The following is a 15923-nucleotide window of genomic DNA, read 5'->3' on the forward strand; positions in this document are numbered from 1 at the left end:
GAGTGGCCATCATTACTTGAAAATGAAGAAATGAAGGTCACTCAGTCCGGAAAATTGCAAAAACTTTAAATGTGTGCCCAAGTGGAGTCGCAAAAACCATCAAGCGCTACAAGGAAACTGGCACACATGAGGACCGACCCAGGAAAGGAAGACCAAGAGTCACCTCTGCTTCTGAGGATAAGTTCATCCGAGTCACCAGCCTCAGAAATCGCAAGTTAACAGCAGCTCAGATCAGAGACCAGATGAATGCCACACAGAGTTCTAGCAGCAGACCCATCTCTAGAACAACTGTTAAAAGGAGACTGCGCGAATCAGGCCTTCATGGTCAAATAGCTGCTAGGAAACCACTGCTAAGGAGAGGCAACAAGCAGAAGAGATTTGTTTGGGCCAAGAAACACAAGGAATGGACATTGGACCAGTGGAAATCTGTGCTTTGGTCTGATGAGTCCAAATTTGAGATCTTTGGTTCCAACCGCCGTGTCTTTGTGAGACGCAGAAAAGGTGAACGGATGGATTCCACATGCCTGGTTCCCACTGTGAAGCATGGAGGAGGAGGTGTGATGGTGTGGGGGTGTTTTGCTGGTGACACTGTTGGGGATTTATTCAAAATTGAAGGCACACTGAACCAGCATGGCTACCACAGCATCCTGCAGCGACATGCCATCCCATCCGGTTTGCGTTTAGCTGGACCATCATTTATTTTTCAACAGGACAATGACCCCAAACACACCTCCAGGCTGTGTAAGGGCTATTTGACCAAGAAGGAGAGTGATGGAGTGCTGCGGCAGATGACCTGGCCTCCACAGTCACCGGACCTGAACCCAATCGAGATGGTTTGGGGTGAGCTGGACCGCAGAGTGAAGGCAAAGGGGCCAACAAGTGCTAAACACCTCTGGGAACTCCTTCAAGACTGTTGGAAAACCATTTCAGGTGACTACCTCTTGAAGCTCATGGAGAGAATGCCAAGAGTGTGCAAAGCAGTAATCAGAGCAAAGGGTGGCTATTTTGAAGAAACTAGAATATAAAACATGTTTTCAGTTATTTCACCTTTTTTTGTTAAGTACATAACTCCACATGTGTTCATTCATAGTTTTGATGCCTTCAGTGAGAATCTACAATGTAAATAGTCATGAAAATAAAGAAAACGCATTGAATGAGAAGGTGTGTCCAAACTTTTGGCCTGTACTGTATATAAAACTAACACATTTACATTTTGTTAAGTATTACAATTACACGTATTTAAAGGCTGTTTTGAGTGACGGGCTGTCAGGCAACAGTGGCTTCCCAGTCAGATCCACCCCTTGCTCCTCCACAGCTCCACCCTCTTGCCCAAATGTGGTTACCTCTGGCTCCAAAAAACCAAGATGGTGAAGGCCAAAACGCCAGACTTGATGCTTTAAAACAGGAGTCCACCAAATAATGGGTGACATCACGGTAGCTATGTCCATTTTTTTTTTTTTTTTTTTACAGTGTATGCTCTCAATCAACATTACTGGACTGTACAACTTCAGCTGAGAAAAGGGGTAATCTTGAGTCAGCTACAGCAGATTTTGTTTTGTTGTTTTTGCTTATAAAATGTAGCTTCAGTATTTAGTTGAGGGCATTGTTTTATTGTTGTTGTATTTTATTGAGGGGGTGGGGCTAAGTGGAAGGTCTGGAAGTATGTTTGGCCTGACTCTACATGTCACCTCTCATTACTCATCAGTGCTGTGGGTCACCACCCTGTGTAAAGGTTCTTATACCAAAATCTTTACAGCCCCCTGACTCCCTGTTTCTCCCAGCCTCTGCACAGCGTACAGACACACGGGAGCTCCATTACATTTTGCCTATGTCCTCGTCTCAGTGTGCTGTTTTCCTAAAAGCCAAAAGATGCAAAACATTGCAAAACATTTTATCTCCTACTTTTACATGTTGTTACTTGATTAATGGCGTTTGGTCCAGCTTACTGCAAAAGTCAGCTACCTAGAATCAATAGCAGGCCGTTCACCTGCAGCATGTTGTTAAATACAATAAACACATTCAGTGATGATGGTGTTTATCTGTAATAGGTCAGGGTTGTCCTTGCCAACAGGTGATACCAGTGTGTGTGTGTGTGTTGGAGGGGTGTATTTGCATAGTCTAAAATATATAACAAGCCTACAGTTTGAGTCTGTTCATTTTACTACCTGAGCACACAGAAGATTATTTCACAGGATCAGTGTGGTTTGATGTCATGAAGGTGGACAACTCCATTTGAGGAAAAGTTGAGGAGAATTCTGAGAGAAAGGTATGTGGAAACTTGCTTCTAAAGACTTTAAATGTGTAGAAACGGATGAGAAAACACATCTATAGACAGAAACACACACACACACACACACACACACACACACACAGGCTGAAAACTCATTCTGCTTCTCTCATGATGGGTCGGATTCCTCTCAGGGAGGAGTTTTGTGTCTCCCTGAGCCAATCAGGACAAGCGGAAACAGGTCAGGTAGCCGAAGAGGACCTCAGAGAGAGCGCAGGCAGGGCAGAGCAGCCACGCACGCCACGAGGTAAGAGAGCACACACACATATACACACTCACACACACACCTTTAACTCTGTGAGATCACAGTTCCCCTCTGAGCCTGTGGATGTACATCAGTGTATACATGTAGATATACCAGCATAACCACTTCTGTGTGTGTGTGACTGTGTGTGTGTGTTCAAGAGAGTGTCAGAGCAGAAATAGGGCAGTGATATTTTAGTCACTAAGATTAGAAAGAGTGTTTTGAGGACTCATGTATCAGGGTTTAATGAAGACGCAGCAAAAATGATCATACTTGTCATACATTTGTGAGTATCATATAAACAGACTGTTCTGTGTTTAAGGATTTAATGCTTTAATGATTCATTTGAATGAATGACATTTGGTCTAGCAGTTAAATTATCTCCCTCACTGGTGCATATTACTTTAATTATAGCTTGCTAGCTCATTGTAAACATTTGTTAATGCCATGTAAACAGACAGTTATCTCTTCAAGTGTTCCATACCTAAATGATCCATTTTCTGAATGAAGTTTGGTCTGGCAGTTCAATCATTTTCCTCACTGGAACATCTTACAGTGATTAAAGATTGAAAGCCTTTAAAATATGTTCAGCTCAGGGACCACACTTGTCATTGTAAACATTAGTGAGTACCATGTAAACAGCCAGTTAACTCTTTAAGTGTTTCATACATTAATGTTCCTTTTTTTTTAAATGAAGTTTGTTTTGCCAGTTAAATTATTTCCCTTGCTGGAACATATAACAGTAATTTTAGCTTTAAAAGCCTTAAAAAGAAAGTTAGGGACCATACTTGTCATTCTGGACATTTGTAAGTATCATATGAACAGAGAGTTATCTCTCTGAGTGTTTCATACTTAAATGTTGCATTTTCTGAAAGAAATTTGGTCTGAGTGTTGAATTATTCCCCTAACTGGAATATTTTACTGTAACTGGGTGGGAATGATACGCAAAAATTCTGCCCACTTTTATGTCATGCTACTGCTTCTACATTTTTCAACATAGAAGCTTCATTCAAACATCAAAATATTCAGCTCAATTAGAACACGTGGTTTGTATTTTTAAGCATTCATATCTTTCAAACTTTCCAAACTATTCAGTTTTCTAGGAAATTTTCCCCATTCAAATAAATGGAGTAATGCTCAAATTTAAATTCAAGGTTTTTTAAGCATTTTCAAGGCCTATTTCTTCATTCATACATTCACATAGAAACTCCATTCAAACTTTAAAATGTTCCCCATTTTTGGTACATTCTGACTTGTGTTCAACTTTCAAATCCCATTCAAACTTTTTTAAATATTCAGACTTGTTTGGAGCTTGGTAAAAATGCCCTCCTCAGGAATGTTTAGAGCTATAATGTGGGAGGCATCTCTCAGTATCTCTCTTCAACTCGCTGTCATACCCACAATTTTCATACATTCATACATACCTTTTGGCCAAAATGGAGTAAAACTTGTGCTTTTTCAAACTATGTTGCTGTGGAAGCAAACAGACATACACATTTGGCACACTGAGCGTAAAATTAGAGATATTCCACCAACTGATGCAGTTAACTGAGACCAGAAATCTTCCAATATTCCACATCATTCATACATTAATGGTATGATTCAACGTTTAAAGCCAGCACTGCAGTGTAGCATCAGCTTTTCAACATGCAGCATTCACACCTGCAGTTTCTTCAGAAATTGCATTCTCTAGTTAAAGCTTGAAAACCTTTAAAAGATTTTAGAATCAAGGACCACACTTGTCCTTACCAACATTTGTGGACCTTAACACAGACAGTAAGAAAGTTTGGTTTTTCATGCTTAAATGTTCACTTTTTTGAATGAAGTTTGGTCTAGCAGTTGAATTATTTCTCTCACCAGAGGAACTTACTGTCTTTAAGGATTAAAGACCTTCAAAAAGTGTTCCAATCAGCTACCACACTTTTTTATAGTAAACATTAGTGAATCTCATATAAGCAGAAGGTTATCTGTTTGACTGTTTCATGCTTAAATGTTCCATTTTTAAAACAAAGTCTGGTCTAGCAATTAACTTTCTTCCCTAACTGAACCATTTTATTGACATTATAGCTTCAAAAGCCTAAAAAAATATGTTCAAATCAGGGACCATGCTTGTCATTATAAACATTTGTGAGTATCATATAAACAACCAAATTAGAAATGTTCCATTTATGAGATAAAGTTTAAACTACTTTCCTCAGTGGAGCTTCTTACTGTAATTAAACATTGAAAACCTTGAAAATATGTTCAAATTAGGGACCATACCTACCATTAGAAACATTTGTGAAGCTTATGCAGACAGTTATCTTTTTCATGCTTAAATGTTGCCTTTTTTGAATGAAGTTTGGTCTTGTTGTCAAAGTTTTTCCCTCATTAGAGCATTTTACATAATTAAAAATTAAAAACCTTAAAAATCTAATCAAGGAGCGGAGCATACTTGTCATTATTAACATTTGTGAAAATCATGTAAGCAGACAGTGTTTCATGCTTAAATGTTTCTTATTTTGAATGAAGTTTGGTCTTGCAGTTTATGCATTTTAGTGATTGGAACATTTCACTTTGCTACATTTTAAAAACCCTTTAAAAGATGTTAAAAGTAAAAAGATCAAAGTGCTCGGTGCTCCTGTTTGACAATGTTTTGGTCCGTCACTCTGGGTGTCCATGTGTGGCTAAGAGAGTGTGTGTGGATATAAAGCAGGTCCCTTCTGTGTATCACTCTTCTATTTATAGTGAGAACAAATCCCAGATATGAGAGGAATCCTTCCACCACTTACGAGGCAGAGAGAGAGAGAAAGTGAGAGGGCGGAGAAAAGAAGAAAAGAGAAGGAAAGAGAAAAAGAAAGAGAGTAGAGGGGAAACAAGTGTGTGAAAAGGGATGGATAGAAAGTGGTGAACGAGTAAGAGTAGTTTAAACTCAAGCATTGCCAGCATTAGACCATACAGTGTTGTGCCATCAACAGGTAAGTTAGATCTGCTTTGTTTATGTGCCCGTTTGTGCATGCATTTGTATGTGTGTTTAAATAGCAGGTAAGTTTAGGCCATTACTGTAATGGTAATTCAGCACTTTATAGTTTTTACAGGACAGTCTGGAAGTTTCCAATAACCTGCAGGAAGACTCAGTGTTTAATGTGAACTCCTATTGAATTCTGTTTTTATGAAACAAAGTATTGATTTTGTCGTTTTTGTGCACAAAGTAACTGTCATTCTGAGAGGATAAGGCTGGCAATATTCTGCATTGTTGTTATTGTCAACAAATCAAATTAAAGGTCAAAACCAACAATGAATTAGTCCGTCCGTCAGTACTTTCCGACATCCCCTTCCCTGTTTGCGGCACTCAACCACAACAATCATTGGTTCCCGCTCAAGAGTAAATCTTTAAAGGAATAGTTCAACATTTTTAGAAAGACACATACCAGTTTTCACTCTCTTACAAAACTTCAGTAAGAAGAATGGTACCACTCTCAAGTCAATACACTGAAGCTTGAGCCAGGATGATTAGCTTAGCTTAGCAAACACCGACTATGCTCGGCTTCCTGGCCAAGACACTGTCTAGCACATAAACTCTGTGAAACCACAACTCCAACAAGGATATAACGTCTTAATTAGTGAGCTAAGGGCCTAGAGGTGCTGATTACTCAGATTGTTATATTTGGACAGAGCCAGGCTAGCTGTTTTTCCAGTCTTTAAGCTAAACTAAGCTAATCACCTGTTGGTTGTATGAGGGCCTCAGGAACAGCCCCAGGCTTTAAAGTCAATTTTACATAGTGGCCAAAAGTGGAATCACATCGTTTAGGTCCATCAGGTAGTACCTTGAGACCGAGAAAGACTTTTCCCTGTAGACTGTGAAAGAGACGTCTGTTTATCAGTTGATACATTTTTGGAGCATCACAACCCCTGCAAAATGATTCATTTCACTATCCGGATATGATCCACTTGGTCTGATAACATGTCAAAAGTCTAGAAGAACTGCACGATTAAATCATTGTATCCCCATTCAAGTTAGCAAAGGGCCAAACCGAAAGTTTGTCATTCAGCCGGCAGAAGTTCGCCGCTTTGCCTCACTCGGCCATGCTCATCCATTGTAAGTCTCTAGTGTGCTTGCTCTTGGAAGATTCGGGTAATGTCATACTGCAGAAATTGAGCTTTTTTGGCTTCATGCACCACTGAGCAGCTTTCAAAGGTATGAACAGAGGCTCACCACCCAATGCTATATCCAGTTTTCTTAAAACATCCATGGGTCGTTGCTTCATTTTTAGAGTGGTATAAATCTTTTCATCTAACATGTAGATAGGAAAGAGAATAAGCTTCCTAAAACGTTTAACTGTTCTTTTTAGAATAGATGACAAATATATATTTCATCTTTTACAGCGCAACAGTATGGCTTATTTACATGTCTTTGAACAACAACTGAGGTCTATGGCATAAAGACAAAGTAGGCTAATACAGTTGCTTTATACACAGGGACTCCCTCTTAGTAAGTTCAAATCATTGTTGGTGTTACTCTTTTCAAAGGATTTGTTGACATTAAGAAAACAAGAATAACAGTCTACAACCATGTTAGCAGCTCTGTGAAAATAGATGCTAACTTCAGGATGCTAACATGCACAATGATGTTAACATTTTGAAGTGTAACAGATTATATTAAGTTTAACCTATTAGCATACCCTGGAAATCCAGAGTTCTTGCTAGAGCACAATTTGAATTTGCTCAGCGAGTCACTCTGGCAATCAGTAATGATGCTCATTACCTATGGCCATGAAACCGAGCTGCACCAATCACATCAGTGTATCTGATATAGGCGGGCCAGAGGCGAGCTAAACAGATGACGACAGCGCTGCGACGACAAAGTCCGGAATCAGTCAGTAAACATTGCAAGATGGCTACGGATGAACACCAGTTGTTTGAAATGGCTTTGGCCGCTACAATGAACGAGTTAGACTTGGCTTTTTCTCTAAAAGAGGAACAGAAGACAGCGCTCGAGTCTTTCCTTTGCAAGAAGGACGTTTTTGCTGTTTTGGTGACCGGATACGGCAAGAGTCTAATCTACCAGTTAGCTCCGCTGGTAGTGCTCTGGATACGTCACCCCGTGTATTGTTCTGATTGGTCATAGTGTTATCCAATTGCGTGCAGTAATATTTTCAAATGCATTCTTGGTGCTGCCTTTGAGTTGGGCCATTTGCATTACTCATAGCCAGACCCTAAATCTTTCTAGATTTGGGTCTGGATTTCCAGGCTACCATTAGCATGCTAATTAGCACCAAAACCAAGTGTTTCACGAAGTCAAAAACCAAAGTATTGGACACATTTTGTTGTGATAATGCTGCTAGATAAAAAGTTAAGGGATGATTGAAGTAATTAGAATTTATCACCAATGGACCATGATTATCTATGGTGAATTCCACAGCAATCTGTCCAGTAGTTTTTAAGATATTTACACTGTGAACCAAAAACATCAACCTCAAGGAGGCTACTGGAAAAACACAATGCATCACCAGCTTTATCAGTATTAAAGATATACTATGCTAGATTGTCATACCTGTTTGTAAACACGCTCACCAGCAAAAGCAAAAGTAAAAGCCAACCCCAGATTCACTCATACTTGGCGTTTCACCTTAAAATATTTGCATTTTTTCAAGGCTGTGTCTCTTGGGCGGCTGCTGCTCATGTTCTAACACCTGGTTGCTACCTTTTTAGCCCCAACCTCACCTGAGTGCTATGGAGGTACACGCTTGTAAATGTCCTGAACTCAGATAATACGAAGAAAATAAGAAAATCCAGGCAGAGGGCAGAGTCTCTGTAGAAAAATATATTGCCACATACCTCTACCATAAGAGATGATTGAGAGGGATTACTTCAATGTGAGTCCATACATTTTTTTGAGAAAGTCCTGCATAGTATATCTTTAACAAAGCAAGTGAAACATATTTCTTTTTTTCATTTATTTGTGCTTCTGTATGTGCAGCTGTTGCTCTCTAAAAATGCTCTATTGTTGATGCTCCAGAAATACAGGAATAACCCTGATGTATGCACACACACACACACACACACTGTTCCTCAAAGAGCCTTTTTGTTAGACGTCTGTACAGAGGTTTTAATGTTTGGAGATTTGAATAATTAAAGGTATGAAGAATAATTATACCTGTGGTTATGAGTCTGAGTGTGAGATGGTAGGCCTGTGAGTGTGCACATACCATATGTGTGAAAGTGAAAGGACTTTGTGAAGATTTGCAGCGTGGCGTCAGGGGGGCAGCTGCTACTCGTGGCCAACATAAATATCATCCCGTTGTGTAAGCACAAGAGTGTGTGTCTGTGGTTGTGTATTTTGGGGTGTCCAGGCTTTTGCTTTCATGTCAAGGACAGCAATGCTCTTACTGTATGTTGTTGCCCAAACAGCACCCTGGTAACCGTATCTAAGGGCTGCCATCGAACTCGGTGGCTGCAGCATGTAGCCGGAGGGCCTGGGATTCACTCTATTTCTTTGGTCCTCTGCTCTGCTCTGCTCTGAGCCACTCGTCGTAGATAAGATAAATAGGCCATGGAAACTTCTACGATTAGGAACCACTTGGGTCAACACTGATCTGTGAAACAGCAAAAGGGAGGGAGGAAGTAGAAAATAACAGAGAGCAGGCTGAGATGAAATGAGGAAGAGGGGGACAAAGTGAGGGATAAACAGGAAATTGATTTAGACCCATTTCTAACAGCTGATTCTAACAGATAGTCTGTGCAGGATTGTTATATTTTACAATTTTAATGCTGAAGATAATCTAGGTTTAATTATTTCATCAGAGAGGAGTAGCCTCAGCAGAAACCTGCAGAACTTACACCATCAGGCGGCATCAAAAACACTGTTTCACCAGTCAAGCCTCTGGTTTTGCATATGTATACATATGTGCTTTACACAATGGCAGATTTACCTACCAAAATTCCGAGTCATTTTTGAAACAATGGGCCCTTATATTCAGACAGAGGTGAACAAAAATCAGTCTTGTCATTTCTAGCTGGAAATTATTGCTGGCAGCGCCAGCTCCATTAGCTGATTTTAATGTTTCCAGCTGATTCATTTAAAAATTTGACTTTTGTAAGATGGTCTTTAATAAGCACTTTAGATTTAGGCTACAAAAACACTTTGATTAAGGTTAGGGAGATTGTACTTCCAGTTAGACATCTTCCTAAGCTTAAAGGGGACCTATTGTGCTAATGTTTAGGTTCATACCTGTAAACTTTACTGATCATAAACACTTTATTTTCCTCACACTGTGTGTGCTTAGAACATCCATGTGCACCCTCTGTCTGAAATGATCTGTTTTCGCACCTGTCTCTTTAAGACCTCCTCCCACACAAACCTAGTTTGCTCTGACTCAGCGTTTTGGGTCTTCTGTCTCTGCATTTTTGCACTGTTATTGTCAAGTACCTGCAGCCCGCCCACTAGCTACATGACTTACCCGCACCAGCTACCTGTAAGTCTATGATCGGACCCCCTTTGCCCCTAGGTCCAGAGGCGTAAGCACTTACAAAAATGCTTAGTTTGGGGTTAGCAAGCTATGACGTGTGGTAATGGTAAGGGTTACATCTTGTTACTTATGAGGTGGATCACGTCTGTATGTATAACGAATTATAAAAAGGATTATTGTTACTTTTGGCCTCATATTTATTCACCTTTATGTCACATTGTAGCAAGGTTCAGATAACCATCGCGATGGTGGGTTTGTCTTGTACTGTGGTGGGCGCACTTTGAAAGTGGCGTGTCATGTAGGCTGCAAATGGATTATGTCTGCAGCTATACATGTCTCGTCATTGCAGCCAGGGAATGACAGGGAATAGCAGCAATTTCCTGCCATGAAAAATAATAAATTAAAGCCTCTAAACACAACCAGACATGTTCTAGCAGAAATATGAAAAACTAAGATTAACATTAACCTGACATTAGCATGTAGCTACATATAGCAGTGTACTTGCAGCTCAGGAATGATTGTAATGGAACATAGCTGCAAGCTACCATGAAAAATCACCAATAAAAGCTTCTAAACACATGCAAACATGTTACCGCAGCAATGTGATCCAAAATCTTAGAGAAATTAAGAACATCAGCAGCCAAAATTACAGGTATCCCTGGCGTTAGCATGTAGCTACATGTAGCAATGTACTTGCAGTCGGTGGAATGACTGAAACAGAGATTTGCTGCACTTTCTTTCATTAAAAATCACCAATAAAAGCTTCTTAACACAAGGAGACTTGTTCCAGCAGCAATATGATTCGAAATTGAGGAGAAATGAACAACATTGGCAACCAATATTACATGTTTCCCTGATGTTAGCATGTAGCTACATGTAGCAGTGTAGGCTATGTAATGTTAATGCTTGCAGTAGTTTGCCTGCGGATGACCATATAGAGAAATTTGTCATCATCTAATGTCAGCTTGTCTCAAAAGCAGAAATAACATTAGGAAAAGGAGTATTCAGAACAGTGTCAAGCCTGAGGTTTTTTGCTTTTACATATGTTTACCTAGTTATTTAAAACCTTGACCACGTGCAGTATAAACATCCGACACTGTAAGATTATATGACAAAACAAATAAGGAAAACTTAACAGCTTCCCTTTAAGCTATTATATGTGGGAGTTTATGTGGTTTGATGAGATTTGAATCTAAGCCACTGTGATCATAAACCCATTTAGAGCCTGTCACTGCCGTTCCTCAGTAAAAGAAGGTAGCACACATTTAGATTTCCTATCTATCCTGCCATGCAAACATCATTATACTCACTGAAAAGGTTTCTCTCTCATACACTTGCCGAAATTGAGGCACTGCTGCACTTTTATTGTGACATTCCCCTCTGTCTCCCTCTCATGAATGATTCAGAGAACAGTTCCTCTACCTGCTTCTCTCTGTAAGAGTCGCTAAGCAACTGAAATGCTATCCCAGCCCTTTAAAACCACAGAAACAGAGTCCCAATGCCCCCAATACACACACACACACACACACACACACACACACACACACACACACACACACAACTGAATGTCTGTGATCTGTGCTTCCTCTAGGTCAGTGGACTTACCGGGGGGATAATGTCCAAACCTTCGTCCAACGTTAAGGCCCTTCAGGTAAAATATTTTCATCTGTGTGCACATTAAAGTGTGGATGTGTGTAAAACCTTACTCCTTTAAAAACATCATAAATTTTGTTGACAACAAGAAAGCAAGACTACTGCAAGAATGAAACTGAAGAAGAGCTTCAATCAAATGGAATAAACTCCTCATCCTGTTAGAAATAAAGACTCCAGGTGCATCCACATTAAAGTATTTATTGGTAAAGGCAAATACAGAGTTCAGACTGTGCATATACAGTATCAAGGCTTTGTTAGTGCAGAGTTGTAGCGAGGCAAAGGATGAAGAGTCGTCTGTATCACTGTGTGTGTGTCTGTGAATGAGTCTGTATTTGTGTTGTAATGGCTTTGTGCGTGCATGTCAGAGAGGGTTTCTTCCATCGTCTCTCTCTTCTCATTGTGCTCATTTTCATGTCTAACCATGGGATAGGCATCTGGACAGAGGACATTTAAAACACCAGTACAGTTCAAGCATGAGGTTCCTCGTCTCAGTACTCCACCGTCAGTTTGAGTTGATCACAAACAAGAACAGCAGTACAGATTTACAATATAAATAAGAGACATTTTCATCAAAAGAAAAAACTGTCTTAAAAGTTTCATATCTAGTCTATTTTCATTTTTTCATCTAACATTTTCAAAAGCATACCGTATCCTCATTACACTGATATTCCAGAAAGCTATTAGCCTCCATTTAATCAATACAGCATGAAAGCCAATTATTACTGTTTTAGGTTAATGCAGCTGCAAGCGGGAACTGATTTAAAACCCTCTTCTGTTTGTGTGGTTAATGTAGCTGAAAAATCCACAATTTAAGAGCCTGTCAAATGCAAACAATATAAAAATTTACATCCATCTTATTTACAATGTCAATATTTGCCACTTGGTTTTATTGTGGGTTTGACTTTCTGTTAAAGTAGCACAGGGCTGTGTTACAATTTGGCTGCAGATTCTCAAATATTGGATGTTGGAGTGTTTTCTTAAAGGGAAACGTAATTTGTTTTAAACTTGGACCCAATTATCCTGCGTTTTTGTGTCAAACTGACTAATCGAAACAAAAACTTTTGTAATTGGTCCAGTGTTGAGAGAAGCAGTGCATGCAGGAACGTAAGGTCTCAGAAGGGTGCTGCACAGTTTAAATGTGCGTGCATGACTATGAATGTACTCGTACTCGTACTGGTTGGTTTTTAGCGGTATATCAGCAATATTTCCAGCAAGGATTGTCCTTCAAAAACGGTGTTAGCAAAATTAACCAGCTACAGTTGTGCCACCAAAACCAGGTATTTTTTATGAGACACTGCCGGCATTTCCACCCGTGACTGTGCCATCTATTGCTGGTATTTTAAGCCAAAACATGATGTGATTCTAACCATAGGTAAGTGGTTTAAGTGCCTAAAAACTACGTTAACAACAGCATTGTTAAAACACAAAGTTTCAACACATCTGCTACATAATTTGGTAAAAATGTGACATATGCTTGGTTGGAAGAATCTTACAATTCAAACATTTATTGTCATCATTCAAATCTTTCTCTAAGTGTATCGTTAGCAGTCCCATGAGCTGACCTCGACCTCTTATCACGTCAGATCAGAGAGATTAATTAAATAAGCACAAACATCTTTTTTCATATATTTTCTGACAGTCACCTTATCAAATGCAGGTAAAAAATTAAAACAATTCTTAAGACCAGGAATTATCTTAAAATAGCCAGCTATTTACAGACTGTGTTGTTTCATCTCTTGTCAATAGGGGGTGCTGCAGCACCCTAAGCACCCACCTTTCCATGCCCTTGGGCGCAGGAGTAAAACAGGCTGCAACATAATCCCTAGGGCCAGTTGTACATCAATTTATGTCCAAAAAATGGTTGTTTTTGACACTGAAAGGCCCATATTGTTATTAAGACGCTCTAGCAACATCACAGATGGGGCTCTACAGAGAAATGAAACGTTTTTCTGTACCTTTCACTGCTCTGTTTGTTAGTGTGTCGCCAAATCTCACTCAAGAAGTCTTACTTTGAAATGCCACAGACTTTTCCACACTGCCAAATCAGCTAAATATTCAATCTTTTAGATAACACTAAGCTACACTCTCTGTACTCCAACACAACAAACTCTTCACTCCTCTCTCCAACTCTCACAATCTTTTCCAACATTGTTTTCCTTCAACAAGTCATCTCTTGTGAGATTATGGAACGAAACTTCTCCTTGAGGGAGACTTGGTCACCATAACAAACAGACCAGCGAGAGGTAGGGAAAAACATTTAATTTCTCTGTAGTGTCATTCCTGTAATGTTGTCAGACACTTAAAATAACAATCTGAGCCTGTCAGAGGCAAAAACAAACACTTTTAGTGGACTTAAATTGATAGTGCACAATTGCCTTTCAGGTTTACATTGCAGCCTATTTCTCTGCTGCAGCTGCAGCTGCAGTGATCTCCTTACTACGGGTCCAATTTCAAAAGTTTTTTACTGCATTTGTCACTTACATTTTTCATTGTAAAGAATTGAATAGAAAACGTGGGCTGTTTGGAAGGCAGGGACCCAATGAAAAAACTGCTGTTATGCTTTTGAAAATGTTTGGGAGTAAAGTAAATTATTTCAGTTAAAGGGCTAAAACACAAACACCAGCATGATCTGTTAACAACAAATGGCCTGTGCAGAACAATTAAACTTGGTTAATAGTTTCTATAGATCCCCTTTTACACTCGACACCCTGTGTTTTATACCCAATAACTATAAAATAGAAAACAACCACCAAACAGTGCTGGGCTGCTGCCATAATGGCTGTTAGAGTCCTTAAATGTACCCCACCGAAAAGTAAAATCAAAGTCTGTCTGAATTTTATTTGAGCTGAAAAAGAACCGATAATAATTGGGCCATTCTCTGATCAATAAAGGGAAATGATCAGCTTGCTTTAGTGTCTTGCTCAAGGACACAAATCCTGCACTGAGTGACTGATTAAAAGACTCACTGCCCTGCTGGCCCTGAAGTCTTTGGTCTTCCATCTTTATCTTACGATCCCCCGGAGGCCACCTTTAAAGACTTAGTTCACCTTCAAAATAAATGGTTATTATTTCGTCGAACCTGTGTCATTCAAAACTCTCATAAAGTTTGTCGGAGTGATCGACATGCAGCCAGTTACACTCTGCAGTTTCATCTCAGCCTCCACCCAGATTAACAGCCAGTACCATCTTTTTATAGCTGCAAACAGCAAGCAATAAAAGGTCCATTAAATTTTCTCCAAACAACTTGTGCAGCACAATTGGAGCATTTTGTGCCCAAATGTTTCCAGTGTGGATCCTAAAGTCCAGTATTCATTTCTCTAATACATATCCTATCCTTCATCAACACGACAAAGCAGATTTGAGTCATTGGTGTGCATTATAAGTTAAAAGAATAAAGATGAGAAATAAGCAGTGGTGGAAAGTAACTAAGTACATTTAGTCAAGAACTATACTGAAGTGCAAAATCTGAGGTACTTTTCTTGCGTATTTCCATTTCATGCACCTTCATACTTTGACTCCACCACAATTCAGAGGGAAATATTGCACTTTTTACTCCAGTACATTTCTTTGACAGCCATAGTTACTTTTCAGATACAAAACACATGATCAGCTTATAAAATATGAGTTGATCAACAGTGAAGTTTTGATAACTAATTAATCGTTTAAGTTGTATGAAGAAAAAATGTCAACCATTCTCTGGTTTCCTCTTAATTAATGTGAGATTTCACAGCTTTTCTCTGTTTTTATTTCATGGTAAACTGAATATTTTGGGGTTTTGGACTGTTGATCGGACAAAACAAGACATTTAAAAATCTTTAAATTTATGACGGATATTTTTTGCTATTTTCTGCCATTTTATAAAATATATGTTTAAAGCCACAGTGGTTAACTTTTATAAAAGATAACTTTTTCGTCATAACTGCCACTATATCCTGACAGTAGTACATCAGGTACAATAGTACAAAAATCAGGTTCTTCTGGCTCCTCCTAGTGCTGCTAATGGCGTTTGCAAAAATCCACCACACCTGAACAAAAACAACCAATCAGAGCCAAGGAGTCTCTGACACGAGTCTGACAAGCTGTACAGCCAATAACAGCATACACAGCAAAGACCATGGATGAAAGTCCATCGTCCACCCTCTGGAAAAGTGAAAGCTTGTTTTTCATCATTTGTCTTCTTCTGTTTGCAAAGCTACTTTAGTTCAGGTACGGTGGATTCTTGCAGATGCCATCAGGAGCACTAGGAGGGGAGAGAGGAGCCTTTTTTTCACTGATTATCTGTCTCATGCAC

The 15923-nt window shown here is 39.4% G+C and overlaps 1 protein-coding gene across 2 annotated transcripts in view; it reads left to right on the forward strand.

Annotated features, from left to right (window-relative positions):
- Positions 1-2184: 2184 nt before the first annotated feature.
- smpx (small muscle protein X-linked) overlaps positions 2185-15923 on the forward strand; it is a 29811-nt gene continuing 16072 nt past the window's right edge. The window contains exons 1-3 of one of the 2 annotated variants that reach the window (XM_049565011.1): positions 2185-2266; positions 2422-2534; positions 11571-11630. In XM_049565011.1, coding sequence (XP_049420968.1) covers positions 11595-11630 — 36 coding nt within the window. In that variant the 5' untranslated portion in view covers positions 2185-2266; positions 2422-2534; positions 11571-11594. Of the gene's footprint in view, positions 2267-2421; positions 2535-5305; positions 5489-11570; positions 11631-15923 lie in introns of those variants that run through there. The other variant, XM_049565012.1, reaches the window with a different exon arrangement.

The sequence above is a fragment of the Epinephelus fuscoguttatus genome, linkage group LG21 (assembly GCF_011397635.1).
Source record: "Epinephelus fuscoguttatus linkage group LG21, E.fuscoguttatus.final_Chr_v1".
Lineage (NCBI taxonomy): Eukaryota > Metazoa > Chordata > Actinopteri > Perciformes > Serranidae > Epinephelus > Epinephelus fuscoguttatus.